General features: G+C 40.2%; 1 protein-coding gene across 2 annotated transcripts; it reads right to left on the reverse strand.

Annotated features, from left to right (window-relative positions):
* Positions 1-776: 776 nt before the first annotated feature.
* Positions 777-23284, reverse strand: LOC139465317 (uncharacterized transporter slc-17.2-like). Of its 2 annotated transcripts, none has more exons than XM_071247013.1 (9): positions 23003-23284; positions 12782-13107; positions 10899-11132; positions 9774-9957; positions 6601-6737; positions 5167-5319; positions 3194-3326; positions 2629-2870; positions 777-1180 (listed from the first exon to the last, which is right to left on the reverse strand). In XM_071247013.1, the coding sequence occupies exons 1-9, from the start codon at positions 23028-23030 to the stop codon at positions 1028-1030; spliced, it is 1590 nt and encodes a 529-aa protein (XP_071103114.1). In that variant the 5' UTR covers positions 23031-23284; the 3' UTR covers positions 777-1027. The 2 variants fall into 2 exon arrangements, with proteins under 2 accessions (XP_071103114.1, XP_071103113.1); XM_071247012.1 differs by lacking the exon at positions 23003-23284 and adding an exon at positions 22376-22582.
* Positions 23285-24820: the final 1536 nt, after the last annotated feature.

The following is a 24820-nucleotide window of genomic DNA, read 5'->3' on the forward strand; positions in this document are numbered from 1 at the left end:
TAAACCTCATTTTATCTCATCCAACTTAAAATAAAATAGCTTGGTTGTTGATATATCTGTCAGTATTGAAGGAGAACAGTTGCATACTCTTGCATCATAATCAACGAACACGTTGTGAGCATTCCAGTTGTGATCATGGATATTAATAATACATATTTATGAAAAATATATGATTTTGCAGAGACGTAATATGAATTGGTATGACACAGAAGGCATTAATGGTTCCATCACACGTGTATTAAATACATACGACCCGTGAGGATCCGGGATAGAATAGGTCTTCAGCAACCCATTCTTGCCGTAAAAGGCGACTATGTTTGTCGGGATAGGGTGATCAGGCTCGCTGTCTTGGTTGATGCATGTCATCGCATCCAAATTGCGTGGATCGATGCTCATGATGTCAATCACTGGATTTCCAGGTCCAGACTCGATTATTTACATACCGACGTCATATTACTGAGTGCGGCGTTAAACAACGAACAAATAGACAACAAACAAATTACATACAGTGTCGGGGAAGTTTGATTATTGTCGAAAGCATAATCCATATCTGCATTCTGTAATGTCATTTCATATTTTTATAAGCCTACGATAGCATATTATTCACTATTTATATATGCTCATTTGAGCATGAAGAACTAAACATGTAGACAATGTTACTGCAGCTGCTCTCATCCCATATTTCACATTATTCTAGAAACTATAGAACCATGCAAGCATTTCGTAAAATTAAAAACAAGAACATATGTTATCACTAAAATATAATTGCCTTTTATTTCCAAAACATGCAAACAAATCAACAATGTACAAATACAATACCATTTGACTAAAACAACACGGTGTCCATGGCAACTGAGTTTATATGCAAAGTGTTGCAAAATATATAATCATTTAGTGAATAACTCATGCCGGAATTTCGATTGAGTGAGCATGGTTTTACGCCGCTTTTAGCAATATTCCAGCAGGCGGGGTCGGAATTATTTGTATCTGCTCATATACTCTGAAATGGCGTGTTGCAGGTTGATCATTAAGAAGGAAGAGCTATTTCTTCCTCAGGTGTATCCCGGATGACCGCCCACTTCTGTACGTGACCCTGTCCAAGAATTAGGTACGCAACAGTTCCGATCCCAAGCAGACCGGCGGTCAGGAAAAACACTATCTGCCACTGTTCTCTAGTTTTCTGAAAGCCGAGCAATAAAACAATCATCTGTGCGAATCAGAGTGAATAACAATAAAAAAAATGTGTTTAAGAGTTGGCGGTGGAGGATTTTCCTGGACATACTGCACGAAAATGTTATAGAATGAACATATCCATAGATCTAAATATAAATCACTTGCAAGACATTAAAACAGATGATCAATAAATATGTTTAAACTTTTACCTATATACTAGTATGTTGTTCACAACCTTGCTCTAAACCTTTATCACACGATCTTAGACTATCAAGTACATATTATTAAATTTTCCTTGTGTTCATTGAAATTCCTGCATTCTGATTAGCTGAATTGGTCACGTGTTATTGCATTCATTTCCCAATGAATGTAAAAAAGTAAGCCACGCCCACCGAAGCGGACTACTTTTATTACTACGGAATGTCGGGGAATCCTAATATTACATGAGAGGGAATTCCCTTTCCGCTCACGTGTATCGCCATGCAGTGGGTATTTAGCGAAATTCACGCATATTCCTTGTCCATACAATCCTTGAGACCGAAGGCCGAGAAGGAATGAAAAATGTGCAGACTCGCTCGCCTATTTTTGTCACGCTCGCCTCGGTGCCACAACTTTCATTTCTTCGGGTTTCATTTCTAACTAGCATTTTCCCAACTAGGTCTTCCCGTTCTCAGGGAACTAATGTTCGAATCTGGCGGTAACTGACTACAGTAAACAACGGTTATAACGAACACGCTTATAACGAACTAACGGATATAACGAACTAACTTTTTAGTCCCGACTATCTGCTGTAGTTATGCTGTATATATGCTTATAACGAATTACGGTTATAACGAACTAAAATTAGTAGTCCCTTTGAGTTCGTTATAACCGTAGTTTACTGTATGTCATTTGAAACAGCCGCCTTCTCCCGGACATATTTGATCCGGCTCGTTACAGCCTGACAGTTGCAGTTCTTCTCGCCTCTTTCCTTGATTGACGTGTCCTATGAAATTTTCTTTAATCCTACTCTCTGTTGATTGGCTACTGACTGAGTGGGCGTGTCAAGTTATGTGCATAAATTAAACAATCACCTGATTCATGTCACCGGGGATGTTTATCAATCTCGTCATTTTGGTCTAATTTTATATAAACAACTGTTTTTGGTTAAACTATTATATGTTTTCGTTGTCGAATTTAATTATAAGCTTTGACTATGTATTTTTCGGTTCATTGAGGTATGAATCGAAAAACCGATGTGCAAACTTTTGTAAGAATCGGCTACGCGGATTCATACAGTTTGCAAATCGGTTTTTCGATTCATACCTCAATGAACCGAAAACAATACACAGTCAATCCATAAATAAAGAAGCACACACACGAAATACTCATATGTTCGTTCTATGTGTTAATTAACGTTGTTCTTTCTGATAACCATTTTCTGTAAAATTACGCCAAGAGAAACATGCTTCTTACATCTTTCGTGACCTCGGCAACAACATAGGGCACCAGTATTCCAGGAATCATGCTCACGGCGTTGGAAACAGTCATAATTTTGGTGGCAAATACAGGCGCGATATCATAGAAGTTGACCAAGATTCCACAGAAGGCCAAACCGCCAAGGCCGATGGCTAACGTCAGAACGGCCACAGCGATGTGACTCTGGGTGCAGTCTAGATAGCTCAGTACGATCAACAACATGCCAGGAACAAGATGACCTGAAAGTAGGCACTGGATTACATCTGTGGACACTGTGAATCAAAGTTCAAATTGCCAGCAGCAGCAGCAGCAGGGGTTACTAAATTGGACAATGGCAGAAATGACTTCTCGTTGACGAAATGTATTTCTCATCTTTGAAAAATATGCTCTTATAAGCCTAAATCGCATAAACAACCTGACCATTTTGGATTAGCAATTACAAATCTTGTATAAAGGTTTCACAGTGATCCAAAATGGAGACTTTTGTCTAGACTAAACACTGTTCCATAATTATATTTTTCTATAAAATCATTTCTTGTAGCTACGGAAAACACGTACTTACCTATGACTGTCATGAGTTTCCTTGTATATTTTACACTTAGTAACTGTTTCTCTATGAGAGCATCTGCACATAATGACCCGAGAAGAATTACGAGGAACATGGCCAGATAAGGGATGAAGGAATATACGCCATTCTGTTAATACAAGATGAGTTTGAATGAGTTGGGTTTAACGCCGCTCTTAACAGTATTCCAGTCATACAGTCATATGGCCAGGGATTGGACTTAATGCGAGACTTGGACCCATGTACTTTCTGAATGTTGGTCAAGGTCGGGGACAGGGCGTCACTGCTCAGCGGTATATCGACCAAGTGATCAGACGCCACGTTGTTCCATTTTTTGCACAACATCAACAACACATTTTCCAGCAGGACAACGCTCGTCCCCATGTTGCGAGAGCTACAATGGCCTTTCTGCAACAACACAACATCCGTATTCTACCGTGGCCAGCCCTCAGCCCTGATCTGAACCCCATCGAACACTTGTGGGATGAGGTTCAAAGGCGTCTGCCCAATGTGCGCCCAGTCCCTACAACTGCCAATGAACTACACACAGCTGCTCTGGATGTGTGCAGGAGGATCCCTAGAGCCTTCACAAATCGTCTGATCCACTCAATGTACAGGAGATGTGTGGCAGTGATCAATGCTAATGGTGGTCACACCAGGTATTGACTGACATTTTGGGTATTGACCCGAAACTGTGTAAGCCCTTAACATTTGAAAAAAACAATTATGTCATCTGGCTTTCAATCCATTAAACTGTCTTCAGTCAATTTTTTGTCAGTCTTGCCCTATTAGCATTTCTTGTCTTTACTGTTGAGAATAAATAACATGTATACTGCATACCCGACTTGCGTTTCTTTTGAGTGTGAGTATATTTCTAATCGAATCCCCTTTGCCATAACAGCTTGTGATGGTTCTGGAATAACCAGCTATTCTGAAATGTTTAATGTAGTCCATCATGCATCGCTTTGTCGCTAATTGTTGCCCGTCATCCGGCAGTAATTCACATATTTTCTTAACCTTGAGATGATCATGCTTTTGTTCACATGTACCAATTAAAGCGTTGAAATTACTTCATTCGACATCTTCCTTGTTGTTCGAGGTTGAGAACAGATGCCAGTATGGCTTCCATGTTTCACATGATTCAAACAATAGTTGTCTTGTTAGCGTACAACGACCGATGTGTGAAATAGAATAGTAGATAACAATATATTACTTTTCTTAAAACTCTCCTTAATGATATGCTTGGGAATATCATAAATAAATTCCAACGTGAATAGCCAGGCAATTGGTTGGTCAGTCACGCTGAACAGGGATTCGATTCCTCGCATGGCTACACATGGATATAGTGGGTACAATTCCTCATATGGGATGAAACCCCTTGTAGCCTAATGATGAAAGCGTTCGCGCGTCACGCATAAGACCCTGGTTCGATTCCCCACTTGGGTACAACGTGTGAAGTCAATTTCTGGTGGCCCCAGCCGTGATATTGCTGAAATACTACCGAAATGGCGTGAATGCATGCTTATTCACTCACTCATTAGCAGGAAGAAATAATTCATATTTAAATACACCACAAATTCATATGAGCTTATTGAACACTATATGAACAGTCTACCAACAAAATTCTAATATGGATTTAAGTTCCTGATGCTTCGTTTCCGTTGAGATATCGTACGACAAATGTGGTAAATTAATCATTTGTGTTGACAATGTTCTGTAACAGTTGGCATCCTGGTTGATATAGTTGTTGATCCAATTATACAATTGTTCAAATTGAAAAAAATAAATGCACCCATAAAGTGCTTGAAATTAAAAAAAAAAAATATGGCTGGGACTACTACAAAAACTACAATGTGGCAAGTAGGTTTTTTTTTCAAAAACAACATGTAGGTCCAAGACCCAGCAGCCCTATCTTTTCTGATTGTTTACTTTCATATTTGAATATTCAAGGTTTCAGTATATCCACTGACCGATTTAATGTCGAAGCGCAGTACTTCCTTCATGTAGATAGGTAGGTTGGACATCATGAGGAAGATGCTCCAGTTATAGGTCACCTGAGCACATACTATAGCAAGGAAGGGCAAAGACGTGCATATATCTACCCATGGAGTAGGTATTTGTACCTGAAATTGAAAACAAGACACTGGACTAATAACGGTAAAATAAATCCTCATTGTTGAAAAGGTCTTTTGAAGGGCTCCATACGATTCAAGATATATACAGATGAGCTGTTGATATTGTGAAAGAAATCATACATCAATAGAAAAATAAACAAATCGGAAAAACAATTGAAATATCCCTTTGTCCCTATTTGTAACATTGGAAGCTCAGGTCAGTGCTTCGAGTGGGAGTGGGAGTGGGTGCGGGTGGGCGGGGGTGTAGTGCGCACGGGTGAACCTATCGTCACAGGCGCTGCAATTCGCTGTGAAGGGAAACGTCCTCTGGGCGTGTAAAACCTGTAATCAAAGGTTCAAATCCTAGATTCCCTAATTATGACTCTAGGTTTGTCAGCACTATGTATATGCTCGTGCTTTTCACTGAAGTGGTAAACGTACAGGCTTCATTTTCCCAAACGAAGCCGACGCGCCACGAAATACACCAAATGATGTTTAAAACGGCGTTAAACCAAATTCACTGACTCACTCATATTGAATTGCCTGCATATGTTTCACATCCTCGCTCCCTAGAGTACAGAAAACACAGAACTGCTAAACCTTTACAGTTACATTCGATCATACATACGGTCATACAGTTCATGTGAAAGTAACCAAATTATTAGTAATTAGTAATTATGTACTTAATAAGTAGCTTTGCGGGCTAAATCTTGACCTATTATTGCTTGAATATTTCTGATTGATATATTTGCTGTATTGTGTGCATTAGTGATTTCTCTGTGTGTTAATGATTCATGCTTGAAAGATGGAGCGACTGTATTCACGCAGTCAAGCACACAACACATATTCTAACGACTGCACAAATACAAGGCATACTTAATATATTCTTCAATCTTGCATAGCGCATCAATAAACCGGTTCGATCTTTTGTCCGCATTACTCAAAATACATTAAAAGATGGTACTTGTTGCTTCCCTGCCTGATGGTCACCATAATGGAGATAAAACAGGGACTAGTAATTGTGGTATGCACGTCGTTATGTGATGAAATGAAATTGAATGCGACTTTAATCCCATATTTCACTCTTGTTAAGAATAAAAATACACTAACTTTTCTTGTTTCTTAATCTCTTTATTGCCAGACTCACATTGTCACAAATGTTTATGATTATCTCAAAATAGTTTATATGTGGAAGTTAACCAAATGATCTTCCATATTCAAATCATTTTTCTCGAGTAGACGTACAAAATAGCTTATAGATGGTTATTAGAGAAAGATGTATTGACTCACTGACACGTCTTTCTTGGTCGACCTTCCGAGTGCTGCTTCTATATACTGCAATTCCTTGGGGTGTATTCTAGGATGGTGTGCCGGTTCATCGTACATGCAGAACATCCAGATGAACGTCCACAATAAGCCTAGGACACCTGAAAATAGAGAGTGAGTGAGTTGGGTTTAACGCCGCTTTTAACAATATTCCAGTTATATCACGGCGTGTCAGCTTAATGTGGGAGGAAAGCCCGAAGTGATGCAGATCTCAGACGTTTACCACTTCGGTGAAACCCACGAGCACGGGTATGGTGCTGACAAACCAAGAAACATAATCGGGGCGAGACGGGATTCGAACCCATAATCATAGGTTTTTGGCCTGACCAAGGGACGCAACTCTGCACAGCGAATCGCGGCGCCTTAGACGACTGGGCTACCCGTGCCCCCACCTGAAAATAATATCGTTTACACAAGACATCTGAAAATAATATCGTTTACACAAGACATCTGAAAATAATATAGTTTACACAAGACATCCTGCTGAGTGCCCCAGACAGGTTTAACGCCGCTTTTCAACACAACCACGGCGGCGGCGGACACCAGATATCGGTGTTATGAGTGAACGCGTAAACCACGAGGCTAGTCTACTGTCCAACATGCAGCTCAATGATAAACACATGCATCATACATATGCAGAACCATGGTACATACATGTTTTATGCTCGTTTGTTTAACGCCGCACTCAGCAATATTCCAGATATAGGACGGCGGTCTGTAAATAATCGAGACCGGACCAGACAATCCAGTGATGGACATAATGAGCATCGGCCCATGCAAATGACATGCATCAACATTATCAGCGAGCCTGACCGCCCGATCCCTCTTATGACAAGCACAGTCCATGGGTTGCTGAAGACCTGTTCTACCCCGGATCTTTACGACTCAGAGGTACATGTAAATACATGTTATTTGATTATATTTGGATATAACATGTTATGATTTGACTGTGTGTCACCGCCGATATGTGATAAATATATTCATGAATATAAAATATATTAATGAAAGTCAACTTTAATGTTGTCAAATATTTGACTAGGATACCCGCAACACCGCGATCACATTTTAATGAGATCATGTTACAACACACATGTACATGCATACACACGAGACAAGACGTTTTTTCCTTAAACGTTAATAGAGATGTTGATCTTGAGAAATCAGTCGTGAATCCCAATATCAATGTTTAATATAATATTCGCAAATCATTGCACAGGAAATGGGCTTCGCAATCCTGGTAATTTTATTTTCGCCAAGAAACATATGCAGACAGAAGGTCAGACTCGCAGGTACATATAATACCATATTGCCTCGTGATTTCATGTGGTGATACACCAATCATTGTGTTTTTTTAAAAGGAAAGGATTAAATAAACTCCAATCCTATTGATTGTCAATAAAATATGTTGAATCGAAATATCAATATGCTTCATTTGCAAATAGCTGTCAAACTGTATTTGTAGTATTATGTAGAGTATGAATGTCAATGAGTTAGTGAGTGAGTATGGTTTTACGCCGCTTTTAGCAATATTCCAGCAATATCACGGCGGGGGACACCAGAAATAGGCTTCACACATTGCACCCATGTCGGTAATCGAACCCGGGTCTTCGGCGTGACGAGCGAACGCTTTAACCACTAGGCTACCCGACCGCCCGGAATGTCAATGAGGCTGCATGAAATAAGTGCAAGAAGCTATAGACACTAGGAGTGTCACAATATACCCACCTCACACACTTAATTGGCCCTATGTTTGTGTGGATACTGTGGAGTAGCCTTGTGGTGAAAGCGTTTGCTCCGAAGACCCTGGTTCGATTCCCCACATGGGTACAATGTGAGAAACCCATTTCTTTTGTCCCCCGCCATGTTAGTACTGGAATATTGCTAAAAGCGGCGTAAAAGAACATACTCACTCAATCACAGTATGAAAGAAAATGAGGCATCATCTGGATGACAACAATTCAAATTCGGTGATATACAGATTTCATTCCATAGTCCTATTCTTCTATTGCCGTAACGTTGGACTTTGTTCACCAGACACTTTCCGCCAGTGGTGATTTGTTCCGCAAAAAATGTATCAAAGTGGAAGGTGATTATTTTAATGTCTTTATGTCACGTCTTTCCATGTAGGGCTCAGAAGGCATGAAGCAACCCTCGAAACTCACTTGCAAGCAGAAATACAAAAGCAAGTAGCATTGTAGTAGTCATATGCATTGACAATGGTAGCAAGTGGAATAACCACATAAAAATCTTTACCGACTGTCATATAATTGACTGAGCGATATGTTTGATTTTACTTATATAAATTATAGCATACTTACTCAGCATTTCAAATATTGTTTATTCATTTAAAGACAATTATCAGGTTGTCATTGACTATGCACACGCAGATTTTGATTTTTGAATGAATTTAGCTGTTATTACTGGGAATATTATTACTAAAACTGTGTGTCAGTGGTGTAATTTATCATCGGGGAGGCATGAATTGCCTTCAAAAGCAGATGAGCAGGTCCTCAACATATTGCATGTTCTTAAAAGCGTTTGAAGAGAGGTTGGGGATTGCATTGTTCAATTCAATTTAAATCTGTTTACTGTATTCACGGTCATGGGCCTACATATCATTGAAAACAGTTCTCACCGCAGTGGAAGTCGAACAAATTGCAACACCATGCCACTACGCTTGGGGCAGGGTACAATGAGCTTGTTTGTTTCTTGTTTAACGCCGCACTCAGCACTACAGTAAACTACGGTTATTACGAACTCAAAGGGACCATTAATTTTACTTCGTAATAACCGTAGTTCGTTATAAGCATATATACAGCATATATACATCAAATGGCCGGGACTAAAAATAACTTCCTTATATCCATCAGTTCGTTATAAACGTGTTCGTTGTAAACGTAGTTTACTGTATTCCAACTATATGACGGCGGTATGTAAATAATCGAGTCTGGACCAGACAATCCAGTGATTGGCATCATGATGATCGATCTACTTAATTGGGATACGATGACATGCACCAACAAGGTCCTGACCATCTGATCTCGTCAGTCGCCTCTTACGACAAGGATGGGTTGCTGAGGAACTATTCTAGATCTACCCCGGGGGTATAAAGAGAGTCAGACGCATATGATGCTTACCATAGAGATAGAACACTGAGGGCCATCCTCCGGCAAAGTTCACCTTGCAGAGGTACGCTGATAGAGGAAACACTAGAGCAGTTGCTGATATGTTGCCGGAGTATGTGATGCATATGAGACGACTTCGTTCTGTCGGAGGCGCCCATTTTCCCCAGACAGCAAACAGACCAGGAATAGTAAAACCCTATAATAAGCGGTCTATTAGCGAGATATATCACATAACTTGATCTGTTTCTTTGTATGTAAATAATCGAATCTAACCAGACAACCAAGTGAGCATCGACCTACGCAATTGGGATACGATGACATGCATCAACCACGTCAGCGAGACTGACGTCAGTCGCCTCTTACGACAAGTATAGTCGCCTTTTACGACAAGTATAGTTGCCTCTTACGACAAGTATAGTCGCCTTTTACGGCTGTTGCTGAAGACCTACTCTAACCCGGATCTCACATATAATTTGGTTAATTATGGTACAAAAACTATTTTCTTTAATCCATAGAAGAAGACCTGTTGTTTGGATTTTACAGAAAAGGGACTGTCTGTGAATTATCCGCGAATTATTCGCAACTTTTCTGCAGAACACGATAACAACCTTTTGCACTCTAGTGTACATTGTGCCTATGTTGGGAATCGAACCTAGGACTTCGGCGTGAGACCCGTGGAGAGCCGAGGTAGAACAGGTCTTCAGCCACCCACGCTTGCCGTAAAAGGTGACTATGCTTTTCGTAAGAGTCGACTAACGGGATCGGGTGGTCAGTCTCGTTGACTTGGTTGATGCATGTCATCGATCCTTATTCCGTGGATCGATGCTCATGATATTAATCACTGGATTGTCTGGTCCAGTCTCGATTATTTAAAGACTGCCGTCATATAGCTGGAATATTGCTGAGTGCGGCGTTAAACAACAAAACCATAAACAACAACAACTTCAGCGTGACGAGCGAAAGTTTTAACAGCTTGGCTACCCCACCGCCCAGTTCAATCAGAAGAGTACATGAGATATTCAACTGATACCATGGACATATATCGGTGGATCGGTATATTTAAATAACCATTAGATATCAAATAATTATATCAGCAAAATGTAAACATTCAACTTCCATTGATAAAATGACACTAACGTTAAAGACACCCATAATTGCTCTGAGTACGAGCAATGCCCAGGGGGACCACCAGGCTGTGACCGGCGTCAACAACGTGAGTATTGACATGAAGAACATCCCAGTCGCCACCACTTTCTTTGATCCCCATCGTTGGATAAGAATTGAGCAGAAAATCTGGAGAGTCATGTAGCCCCAGAAAAGCCCTCCAAGCACGAGGCCCTGTGCCTGCTTGTCCCACACCAGCTCCCCATCCTGTTTGAAGATACATCAGTAAAAGATATACTATTGTTTGTTTGCTTCTTTGTTGTTTAACGCCACACTCAGCAATACTCCAGCTACATGACGGCTGTCTGAAAATAATAGAAAATTCACCAGACAATCCAGTGATTAACATCATGAACATCGATCCAAGCAATTGGGATACGATGGATATGTATCAACAAGTAAGTGAGGCTGACCACCCGATCCCGTTAGTCGTCTCTCACGACAAGCATAGTCGCCTTTTACTGCAAGCACGGGTTGCTGAAGAACTATTCTACCCCGGATCTTCGCGGGGCAAAAAAGAGTTACAAACTGTCATTCAAACAAGCACTAGACTTTCATGAATGAATATATGTAATGTTCATGGGTGGAAGATACATCTGTACTTAACATGTTTGACGGGACCAACAGGAAGCGGTTTGGTATATTGAAAGGGTTACATACTGATTTGTGGAGCTGATCTGATCATTCGAAAGTCGCATGAGTGCATTCCTGCCTTTGATTTACCCACCTGAACCACCATCTGATTTACCAACTGATTTACCCACTTTTTAAACCACCTGAACTTGAAAAAAAGACCAATGAGGACGTCTCATTTAGATAAGCATGTTCAGAATCAGAGTGCCAAAAAACTCCCTACAAAGTAGAGATAATTTATGGATATTTACTTCGTTATTTGCTGTAAAGGCGACGTTTCGGTATAGATCCTTATACCGTTGTCAAGCAAGGCACATTAGAATTATCTCTACTTTTTCATCCATCAGCTTCTAAGTAATGCCTATCAAACAACTCCACACAAGACTGTACGCCAGGAAGGAAGACTTCAACTTTCAAGGAGCCAACGTTCCCTTTAGGTCGAGCAGTATTCTGGCAGTTCCAGCCTTCGGTGTCTCCAATTCAGAACTTTTGAGGAACGATCGAGCACGCTTGTTCTACCAAAACTTCTACCAAAAGCACCATACGACTCTTGCTCAAATCTAGTTTGATCCTTGTTCCAAAATGCAAGGCCTCAGTAACGCTTTCAAACGGTTTGATGGTAGACACGTGGAGGACGTTTCAAAATCAGGTCTTTCGATGCGTGTTCTAACTGTGTGGTGGATTATTTAAATACAATAAACTTGACGGGCTATTCACAGGACGAAACATTTTAAGTGTACTTAAAATGACATCACTGTCAGATATAAATCGAATTTCAGTCATTAAAACGCTACCTTTTGAAACGCAGGATGTATTCCTAGCTGATTTGTTGTTCAGTCAATTCGTGTCGCACCTGGGTTGCTTAAAGACCTGGACCTTGTTCCTCAAAGCGATCTTAGAGCTACGATGATCGTAAGCCTATGTTAAAGTAGGAGAGTTACGATCACCTTAGTGCTAAGGTCGCTTTGAGGAACGGGGCCCTGTTCTACCATGGATCTTCATGGGTCCTATTACCACGTAGTCATCCACACAATAGGCATGTTTGTAGGATTCCTATTCATTTATGCCTTAAGTATGATTTCTATTCGTATTCATTAATAACTTACGAATGGCTTGTGGGATTCATATTCATAGTAATATATACAATAGCGATAGAATTCAGTCATTACCGGAATATTAATTGACAGATGAAGAAATGGAGAGTCAATATGAATTATGCTTACCTCACGCTCCTGTGCATTGTCATCAAATGTTGGAGTGCCACATGAACGGTATGGAGATTCACCATCAGTGGCATTGCTCGTCAATCTTATGTTGGAGGTTGTGTTGATTCCCATGTACAGATATCTCGTTGTGTCGTTGGTGGAGATGGTGGCATTGTCGTTCACTGAATGACCGTATTTTAGAATGTCCACCGCAGTGTGGTTGACCATGCAGACAATTGCCATGCTGAGGTCGCCGCGTTGAAGGAATGTATTCGCCATGCCGAAGGAGCTAATGAAAGCTATGAAATATCGGGTGGAGCGGTACCAAGGCGGGGGCCCTTCATCTGAAACATGTTGTAATGTATCCTTTAATAAAGAGACAAAACCCTTTACATCTGTAGCAGGGCGTGGAGTCATCCCACAGATGACATCTTTTCCTTGTCAGCTTGCTGATGGGGTTAACCTCTTTGGTCATGTGGACAAGGCGTCCGACCCTTGATCAGAAGGTCTGTGGTTCGAATCCCATCACGGGACTCGGAAATTTTATGGCCGCTACAAAATTGGCACCCAACGTGGGGCTGAGCACGTTCTTATTAAATTTGAGCAAAATAAGCCTCAGTACCCTACTGTGCGACCCGGAACGTACCTTTTGCTGACTGGGGAGTATGTAGCAGGGCGTGGAGTCATCCCACAGATGACATCCTTACCTTGTCAGCTTGCTGACGGGGTTAACCACTTTGGTCATGTGTTCAAGGCGTCCGACCTCTGATCAGAAGGTCCGTGGTTCGAATCCCATCACGGGACATCATGGCCGCTATACATATCCAATAGAACATTCTGCGTAAAGCAGTGTCGATTGTACGATTCCGACTATATCACGAGCATGTGTTTATGAATCACTATCAATTAGAGATGATACCAGGGTCCACTTGCACAAAGCGATCTTAGCGCGAAGATGATCTTAACTCCCATACTTTAACATAGGCTTACAATAGTCTTAGCGCTAAGATCGTTTTGTGCAAGTGGACCCAGGTGTTCGCGAAAAGGTGAGCGTTCCCAGTCCCACCCGTCACAAACACATGCAAAGGCAAGTCAACTGTTTACCAGCATGTACGTACGACAATTAGACATTCGCCTTTTCCTACCGGTATTGTGCAACTCTGGTAATAATCTCTGTGTTACTATTGATAAGGTGAGGTTTGGCAGGAGATAAACAGACTGTGGGTTCAGCCAGGTTGTGCGTAGACCTAATCGCGCTAAATTGAACCGAGCGAACCGCGTGAGTATTTCGATCTAAGTTAAGCGGAGTTAAATCTACAGGTTATTTAGCTCTATATTGAGAACACAGTATTCGCGTCTCTATTCCGCAATGACAAAAAACAACTCGAACAGTTTTGTGTTGGCAAAGATATTGTTTGAAGCGGTATGAGTTGAGTTCACATTTTGTGTGGTTTGACCAATCAGAATCGAATATTTTAATTATTCATGACATCATTTCGAATTCCTGTTCCCTTTCACACATTGCAATGTTACATAGTTGGTTACGGTAAACTACAGTTCTAACGAACTCAAACAGACCACTAATTTTAGTTCGTTATAACCGTAGTTCGTTATAGGCACATATGCAGCATATATATACAACAAATGGCCGGGACTAAAAAATAAGTTCGTTATATCGGTCATTTCGTTATAAGCGTGTTCGTTATAACCGTAGTTTACTGTATGTTGGTTAATAATATCTGTGCAATCAACAAATAATGTCACTCACAACCAATCTATCAAAGTTATTAAAAAAAATTGTAATAGCTTATGCACACTCGATGACCCCAGCAACCCTGTTGCTAGGCTGACGTCACATGGCATTGTTTCGCCGATGGATCTTGCAACAAAATTCAACACATGCGTCATCGGGTATTGTAACATAAATGTAGGTATGTTCCCTGATCTGATTGGTTAAAAAGTGTTGTCGAATGAGCATAACATCGCTGAATTTTTGGGGTCTCATCACCGTGTATGTATACATTAATTAATGGAACTATTTTTGAAATCATCAACATGGAGGAACAGATGGAAATTTACCCTGACTTCCACATCGGAGATTTCGATGAAATATTGAGTGAATGGGGCGACGAGACATTTTCTGAGATAATACAAGAATTTGAAGGTAAATGAAATTTACCTTTGTCCATTAATTACAAAATCATAATCATAAATAATGTAATTTTCTTGGGCTTGGCCAAAGGAAAAAACAAAACAAAATCAATTTTTAACAGAGTAAAAAACATTTATTGCAACTCAATAATGACTTTCATACATCCACCTAATTTTGTTCTTATTATAACCCACAAAAAGCTGTTGAAGCTGAAAACCGTTCTGAGATGGCCCCCGAACTAGGAAATACAGCCAGCGTTTCCGTAGAGCCCAAAGTTCAAGCGTCCAGTCACCGCTTCGCGTCCCTTGATACAAAAGCAGTACAGGACATCGTGGATAGGAACCTCTCCAAATCTACTGGGAGTTAAAATATTTCGACGTAAGCCATTGAAACATAAAAGAATACATAAACAAATAAAAAAAAATTCCTACGAGAGTTACCTCCCTTACACCATTGCCATAATAGCAATGTAAAGCGTGACCAATGTGTCATCGCAAAAATTGGCAATAATATAACGAGATTGACCAAAATCTTAAAATAAATTAAATATTTCGTTTTGTAAGATTTGAGATATGTTATACTAAATGGATATACGGAAATTTCATTTAAACACGACACCGTAATAATAACGAAATACTCCCACTTACCGTCACATTTGTACCCTGAACACGGTAATCTTTTCACTTCCAGAATGGCTTGGTTTCCGAGGTTTTGAACCCACGTTCGAAGAGCTTCCTGCTTTTCAACTGAATGAGAGACTGAGGTTCTTTTATGCCGAAGTCAGAAATGCTGAGGGAGAACTTTACTCAAAATCGAGTTTTGTTGGGTTGCGTGCTGCCATACACAGGCACATCAGGGGGCCGCCATTTGAGCGCAGCATAAACATTATCCAAGACCGGGAATTTCACACTGCAAACTGCCGTCACTTTACTCTCAAACGCAGGTATTGAATCGCGAGATTTGCAGAATTACCGGCCACAAATCCGATGAATCGTTGAAGTCGTATTCCATTGACTCGTGCTCGTCTCAAAAACGACATTATTCGAACATTTTTCAGAGACAGGAGCAGCTCGCTAACGAACGTAATTTGGTACCTGTCATAGATACAAATATCCTGCCACTGTCCACTGCTCCCGTGAGTAATTTCCAGGTTAATTCTTCTGCTAATTTCCACGGCCTCTCACATATGTTATTCCACTGTAACAGTAAACAACTTTTTCAATCCCAGCTAAGCTGCATGTCTGAAATTTCGCACGTTTGACGTCTCTTGTCACCACCTCAGTTTCAGACGAGTTGACACTATCTTGTACAGGGGCCAAACAGTATGTACGTATTTTCTAATTTTGATTATTTGTATTTCATAGTTAGGAGATAAATATTTCGTTTTGTAAGATTTGCGTGATGTTATGCTGAATGGATGTACGGAAATTTCATTTGAACACGACGCCGTAAGTTTTGGTGTGTGTTTTTTTTTTAATTCAAGTTTCTTTCCTTACCTATTTACGTTTAATGGTATCTCAAAATCTTAGATCCCCTCCCCCTGATAAGATAGTAAATTGGATTTTAGTTTGGGATTGATTAGGGGCAGTCGCTTTGATCTGTGTCAGCGGCCACATCTGAGCAGGGTACGACATTGTTTTCATTGGTGCAAGATTCCTGTCATTTCCGAAAACAAGGCATCAAAGTCAATATCGCTCAATAAATCAAATTAGTTCACCTCAGTAATTTCTTCACTTGCGTTATTAGTATTGAAAGGTAACTATTCCATATCCAAATCATCGCAAGGACAATCCATTTTGTTTCATGTAGCAGCTAGACGACATCAATAACCAGAACCAAAGCATTTATTTATTTATAAGTCAGATGAAATGTTACAAGACCAGGCAAACACTAAATTATTATATTGCTGATAAATGCAGGTATTAAAAAGAAAATAGAAAAACGAGTTGATCGTAAACACCGATCGAGAATTCGGGGAAACCCCGGAAAGTAGTTCCGGCAAAAGTTCACACGATCAATTTCACAAAAAAATTGTTCACATCGTGTGAGCTTTTTCTGTCCGTCCACAGCTAGGTGTGTGAACTCCAAATATCAGATCACGTGACGACCCCTTCAGCCAATCAGCCTGAAAGAAACAGTGTAAACTTCAAAGTATCAAATTATTTAGAATTATACTGTTGAGTGTGAATAGGCTGACACCTACACGATCCATGGCATAATCCAATTGAGTTTAACAGAATACTTCTTCAAACACGTCAAATGTTCAAACGTATGAATTTAATATCGTACAATGGTCCACCTATAAAATTCAGGCGTCCGTCCCACAAAACTATGGTAGCGCTAAGGCTATCGCAACTCACATACTTTAACTTTGACTAACGACTGTCGTTGCGATCGCCTTGTTGAACGGGGCCTTGCACCTCAAAGTTTACAATCGCATCACAATTAGGAGATAAATATTTCGTTTTGTAAGATTTGCGTGATGTTATGCTGAATGGATGTACGGAAATTTCATTTGAACACGACGCCGTAAGGCGGAGTGTTCAAATGAAAAATTTCCGTACATCCATTCAGCATAACATCACGCAAATCTTACAAAACGAAATATTTATCGACATTGTAACATGAACGTTAATTAAATCGATATTTAGGAGGAACTAATTTACTGAGCGCATGACACAACAAAACTGTCGTTAGTAATACGTCTCCTCGTGCTCACCTTCGAAAAGATGCATGATATGGGGTGCCGCGAAACCGATCAATGGTTTCGAGGTACTCCAATAATGAGGGTCCATTTTACGAAAGGGGTGGTCACATGTTCAAGCTCATTTCTCAGGAAATAAACAAACAACAGGAAATATCACAAATTCAATTCTTTATCACAGTTCCTCATCTTACTTGTAATTTGTAGTTATGCGTAATTGTAACATAAATGTAGGTATGTTCCCTGATCTGATTGGTTAAAAAGTGTTGTCGAATGAGCATAACATCGCTGAGTTTTTGGGGTCTCATCACCGTGTATGTATACATTAATTAATGGAACTATTTTTGAAATCATCAACATGGAGGAACAGATGGAAATTTACCCTGATTTCCACATCGGAGATTTCGATGAAATATTGAGTGAATGGGGCGACGAGACATTTTCTGAGATAATACAAGAATTTGAAGGTAAATGAAATTTACCTTTGTCCATTAATTACAAAATCATAATCATAAATAATGTAATTTTCTTGGGCTTGGCCAAAGGAAAAAACAAAACAAAATCAATTTTTAACAGAGTAAAAAACATTTATTGCAACTCTATAATGACTTTCATACATCCACCTAATTTTGTTCTTATTATAACCCACAAAAAGCTGTTGAAGCTGAAAACCGTTCTGAGATGGCCCCCGAACTAGGAAATACAGCCAGCGTTTCCGTAGAGCCCAAAGTTCAAGCGTCCAGTCACCGCTTCGCGTCCCTTGATACAAAAGCAGTACAGGACATCGTGGATAGGAACCTCTCCAAATCTACTGGGAGTTAAAATATTTCGACGTAAGCCATTGAAACATAAAAGAATACATAAACAAATAAAAAAAAAATCCTACGCAGATTCGATCAACATCAGCGAGAGTTACCTCCCTTACACCATTGCCATAATAGCAATGTAAAGCGTGACCAATGTGTCATCGCAAAAATTGGCAATAATATAACGAGATTGACCAAAATCTTAACATAAATTAAATATTTCGTTTTGTAAGATTTGAGATATGTTATACTAAATGGATATACGGAAATTTCATTTAAACACGACACCGTAATAATAACGAAATACTCCCACTTACCGTCACATTTGTACCCTGAACAAGGCAATCTTTTCACTTCCAGAATGGCTTGGTTTCCGAGGTTTTGAACCCACGTTCGAAGAGCTTCCTGCTTTTCAACTGAATGAGAGACTGAGGTTCTTTTATGCCCAAGTCAGAAATGCTGAGGGAGAACTTTACTCAAAATCGAGTTTTGTTGGGTTGCGTGCTGCCATACACAGGCACATCAGGGGGCCGCCATTTGAGCGCAGCATAAACATTATCCAAGACCGGGAATTTCACACTGCAAACTGCCGTCACTTTACTGTCAAACGCAGGTATTGAATCGCGAGATTTGCAGAATTACCGGCCACAAATCCGATGAATCGTTGAAGTCGTATTCCATTGACTCGAGCTCGTCTCAAAAACGACATTATTCGAACATTTTTCAGAGACAGCAGCAGCTCGCTAACGAACGTAATTTGGTACCTGTCATAGATACAAATATCCTGCCACTGTCCACTGCTCCCGTGAGTAATTTCCAGGTTAATTCTTCTGCTAATTTCCACGGCCTCTCTCACATATGTTATTCCACTGTAACAGTAAACAACTTTTTCAATCCCAGCTAAGCTGCATGTCTGAAATTTCGCACGTTTGACGTCTCTTGTCACCACCTCAGTTTCAGGCGAGTTGACACTATCTTGTACAGGGGCCAAACAGTATGTACGTCTTTTCTAATTTTGATTATTTGTATTTCATAGTTACGCATAACTACAAATTACAAGTAAGATGAGGAACTGTGATAAAGAATTGAATTTGTGATATTTCCTGTTTGTTTATTTACTGAGAAATGAGCTTGAACATGTGACCACCCCTTTCGTAAAATGGACCCTCATTATTGGAGTACCTCGAAACCATTGATCGGTTTCGCGGCACCCCATATCATGCATCTTTTCGAAGGTGAGCACGAGGAGACGTATTACTAACGACAGTTTTGTTGTGTCATGCGCTCAGTAAATTAGTTCCTCCTAAATATCGATTTAATTAACGTTCATGTTACAATGTCGATAAATATTTCGTTTTGTAAGATTTGCGTGATGTTATGCTGAATGGATGTACGGAAATTTTTCATTTGAACACTCCGCCTTACGGCGTCGTGTTCAAATGAAATTTCCGTACATCCATTCAGCATAACATCACGCAAATCTTACAAAACGAAATATTTATCTCCTAATTGTGATGCGATTGTAAACTTTGAGGTGCAAGGCCCCGTTCAACAAGGCGATCGCAACGACAGTCGTTAGTCAAAGTTAAAGTATGTGAGTTGCGATAGCCTTAGCGCTACCATAGTTTTGTGGGACGGACGCCTGAATTTTATAGGTGGACCATTGTACGATATTAAATTCATACGTTTGAACATTTGACGTGTTTGAAGAAGTATTCTGTTAAACTCAATTGGATTATGCCATGGATCGTGTAGGTGTCAGCCTATTCACACTCAACAGTATAATTCTAAATAATTTGATACTTTGAAGTTTACACTGTTTCTTTCAGGCTGATTGGCTGAAGGGGTCGTCACGTGATCTGATATTTGGAGTTCACACACCTAGCTGTGGACGGACAGAAAAAGCTCACACGATGTGAACAATTTTTTTGTGAAATTGATCGTGTGAACTTTTGCCGGAACTACTTTCCGGGGTTTCCCCGAATTCTCGATCGGTGTTTACGATCAACTCGTTTTTCTATTTTCTTTTTAATACCTGCATTTATCAGCAATATAATAATTTAGTGTTTGCCTGGTCTTGTAACATTTCATCTGACTTATAAATAAATAAATGCTTTGGTTCTGGTTATTGATGTCGTCTAGCTGCTACATGAAACAAAATGGATTGTCCTTGCGATGATTTGGATATGGAATAGTTACCTTTCAATACTAATAACGCAAGTGAAGAAATTACTGAGGTGAACTAATTTGATTTATTGAGCGATATTGACTTTGATGCCTTGTTTTCGGAAATGACAGGAATCTTGCACCAATGAAAACAATGTCGTACCCTGCTCAGATGTGGCCGCTGACACAGATCAAAGCGACTGCCCCTAATCAATCCCAAACTAAAATCCAATTTACTATCTTATCAGGGGGAGGGGATCTAAGATTTTGAGATACCATTAAACGTAAATAGGTAAGGAAAGAAACTTGAATTAAAAAAAAAACACACACCAAAACTTGCCTACCTGTTTTATCGATTGGCCATCGGAGTCGAGAAAATATCCGTAGACGGAATTAGAAATCAATTATTCTGGTTTCTGAGTTGGCCGACCTTCTCCGTGCATTTTAGGCCGAGAAGCGGCGTCACAGGAGGAATGACGGGACACAGTACTGGAGCTGGCATCAGGTCATACAATAGGTCCATCTCAGGTGACAAGAAACACCAGCTTAGCAAAGTATTACAGCACACGCGACAAATCCCAGACTCCAAATATAACACACCCTGACGTTAAAAATTAACACAAAAACACACAAGTTTCAGAGCACTCGGTTCAACCCCCACAAGTCCATTCCACATCGTCCGAATTGGTTTGCGATTTTCCACACACAAGCAACACATTCATAAATCGGTGATATTCCCAATTTTGCAAGTGCCAGGGTTCACGCGTCGGGGTGTTTTCCAAAACTGCTCCATGAACGTCATTTTCAACAGCAGTAAGTATAAATTTCATCCCCATGCTCCCGTTCGACTCGAAATACACCTCTTTACAAACTTATGTGACGTCATGTATAAATCCGCCCTTGAAAATTGACCTCGCCTCGGTGCATCGAGGTCATGTAGTATATATTTTTGTTCAACTTCCTGTAACCTATTTTTAAGATTTGATTTATCCCAAATAATGTTAGTAAATTTGTTTAGAGAATGAAATTATGTTGACATATTTTTAGATTATGTTGTATATATCCAAAGAACTATTTTTCTTTGAGTAACTGAGTATGAGTTGGGAAACGTATGTGACCGAGAGCCGGCAAATACCGATAAAATAACATTGTTGTAATGTTCTTCGGCGAAACCAATTTAAGCAAACATTGTTACAATATTATTCGGAGAGACCAGTAAACTACAACGCATGAAATTATAAGAATTGAACGTCAGTTTGGACGTGTTGGATGGGTTCATTGAAGTGTGAACGATTTAAAAGCGCTGGTTAAACTTTCGTGTGAACATCCTCGCAAGCTCGGAGGTTCACAGTTTAACCAGCGCTTTTAAATCGTTCACACTTCAATGAACCCATCCAAACTGACGTTCAATTCTTAAAAACATCATAAATGGCAAGTAATAAATATAATACTAAACGAGCTCCCGTGTAATACCAATTTTATGAAACTCGTGAATAGTTGTGGTATCTGACTCGCTTTCGCTCGCCAGGCACCAGAACTATTCACTCGTTTCATTAAAATTGATATTACACGGGAGCCCGTTTAGTATTCTATATACACACCATGCACTGCTCATAACCACGAATCACAGCTTAAAACATTTAATTTCTTCAAAGAAATGATGATGTACATGACAAAATAACATTTTCTGGTTCGAGTCACAAAAGTACTTGTTGGTAGATGTCGCGACAATAATATTACAATCTTCCGTACAAAACGTGTAGGGCTATAGAAGCGAATATTACCTCTGTGGTCTGGTGGATCGAGCGTCTGTGTAACGTGTCTGAGTGGGGTATCCATGTTATACTGAAGTATGGTGGCTCACGATAGGGGGCTTGCACTATAAAAACAGCCCAAATCACGACTAGTACAAGCAGCCAAACACACGCTATAGAATACACAAATCTTGATCGCAACGGTAAACACAATCCACCTTGCCTTACTTCACAGAGAACAAACCGTCCCCGTGTGTATTTTTAGCTGAGGAAGGACGCTCCAACCACTAAATGTTGGCTTGCCAGGGCAAATCGAACAATGAACTGTTACCCGTTGAAGCTACGTGTCACTTCAGGTTATCGCCTACTGGTGATCAGAAACAATTGATCCATTAGGCGCCCATATTCGACATAATATCTTAAAAAATTATGTGCGAAAGCTGCTTATCTCTGCCAACATTTCAGTCGACTATCTTGCTTCACTTATCATGGCCGAGATGTGGTGTACATCCTATCCGGGATCGATTTTTCACGTGAATGTCATCCCTCATATTATACAGCTGGCGGTTGTAGCCACGATGAAGGTATAACGTAGCAATTGTTGTAACCAATTACATGTAATACACACGAGACTAATCTATAGACGGTTACACAAACCTCCGGTGGCATCACCTGTTCCCGACATGTTCACATAAACACACGTTTTCCTGACTGTGATAATCGTTTCCTCCAGATTTTGTGCATAAGCCAGGTGGAGTTACCGTTCTTGAGTATCGACATCACTCAGGACGCACGTGTTCACGGTGAGGACATATTCCGTGTGATACTGTAATTAATATCCCCGTGTGGTCTTATGTCTGCATTTGTGATACATACACAGTAGTTATTAATTACGTTACCCAAATCAATACATTTGGATGAACAAGCTTAAGATTTGACGATACCAGGACTCACAATTATAAGTGATCTATTGAATCAAAACATTTAAATTTCATGTTAAATAGTCATACAAAGTACATATTTACGCCCCGCAAAAGTCATAATGTAATTTCACTGTTGTCGACAACGAAACAAACAACTGTCTGATCACACAACCAGCACGTATGCATATCAAAATCCCTGCTATAGGGTGCGCTGTAGCAGTGATGTCACAGTAGAGAGACGCACAACATGTACGCCGCGCCATTCCCTTTCTTAACAGTGACCATGAATTGATTTCCGTTATTCACGGTGTATTGAAGACTAGAAAAGGGGTATTATATTGCGCGCGTGTGTGTGAGTGGGGGTGGGGGTGGGGGTGGGAGTGTGTGTGTGTGTCGGGGGGGATTAGTCCTACTATAGTTGATGTACAATGTGGCATTTCTTCATATTTCCAAGCAAGAAGACCGAGTTAGCGAGGGGGAAAGTTTGGATATAGGACGTTTGGATGTCAGCATAGAGCAATGGAATGGAATCCGACACGCCGTTTTGTGTTCTTTGCATATAGAGGCATCTCCCCATGAGAGAGAGTCAGCCATACTGAAGGAACTCGTTTACGGACATGAGAGTGAAAGTTTTAATATTAATATTACCATACCAACGGTTAATATTCATCACCACGGGGACAGGTGTTAGCCTTAGGAATGCCTTTTAGCTAAATGAGTGAGTGAGTGAGTGAGTTGTGTTTAACGCCGCTTTTAACAATATTCCATTTATATTACGGCGTGTCAGCTTAATGTGGGAGGAAAGCCCGAAGTGATGCAGGTCTCAGACGTTTACCACTTCGATGAAAACCACGACCACGGGTATGGTGCTGACAAACCTAGAAACATAATATGGGCGAACCGGGATTCGAATCCACAATCATAGGTTTCTGGCGTACCCAAGGGACGCAACTCTGCACAGCGAATCAAGGCGCTGTGAGTGTTTCAAGACGGCGTTAGTATGTTTGATGCCGATAAATAGCACTAAAATATTACTATGCCTGATAACATCATGATGATACAGGTGAGTAGAAAGACTTCTCTCAGATGTAATAATTATTGAAATTCCACGACATTCCGTACTCAGTGACGAAAGTAATATCTGGGCGTGGCTAAATTGTTCACATTCACAAGGTAATGAATGCAGTTACACTTGACCAATTCAGCTACTCGGAATGCAGGAATGACCATGGAAGTTTAATCATGTAGTGACAAACAGAATGGGACGTGAGTGAGTGAGTGAGTATGATTTTACGCCGCTTTTAGCAATATTCCAGCAATATCACGGCGGGGGACACCGGAAATGGGCTTCACACATCGTATCCAAGTCGGGACGTGACTTCTTTAATTGGCACAGATAATAAATAATGGCTTTATTGAATGTTCATAGGTATATGTTGTATCAGTGCACTTTTCACATTAGGTTGACATATCTGACACATTACAGGTGAATTGTGACTTCGTTCAGTTCATAATGAGGTCTACAGGACAGTAGGCATAGCACAAGCTCAAC

Source organism: Haliotis cracherodii, unplaced genomic scaffold (assembly GCF_022045235.1).
Source record: "Haliotis cracherodii isolate W230 unplaced genomic scaffold, xgHalCrac1.p SCAF_18, whole genome shotgun sequence".
In the NCBI taxonomy this organism is placed as follows: Eukaryota; Metazoa; Mollusca; class Gastropoda; order Lepetellida; family Haliotidae; genus Haliotis; species Haliotis cracherodii.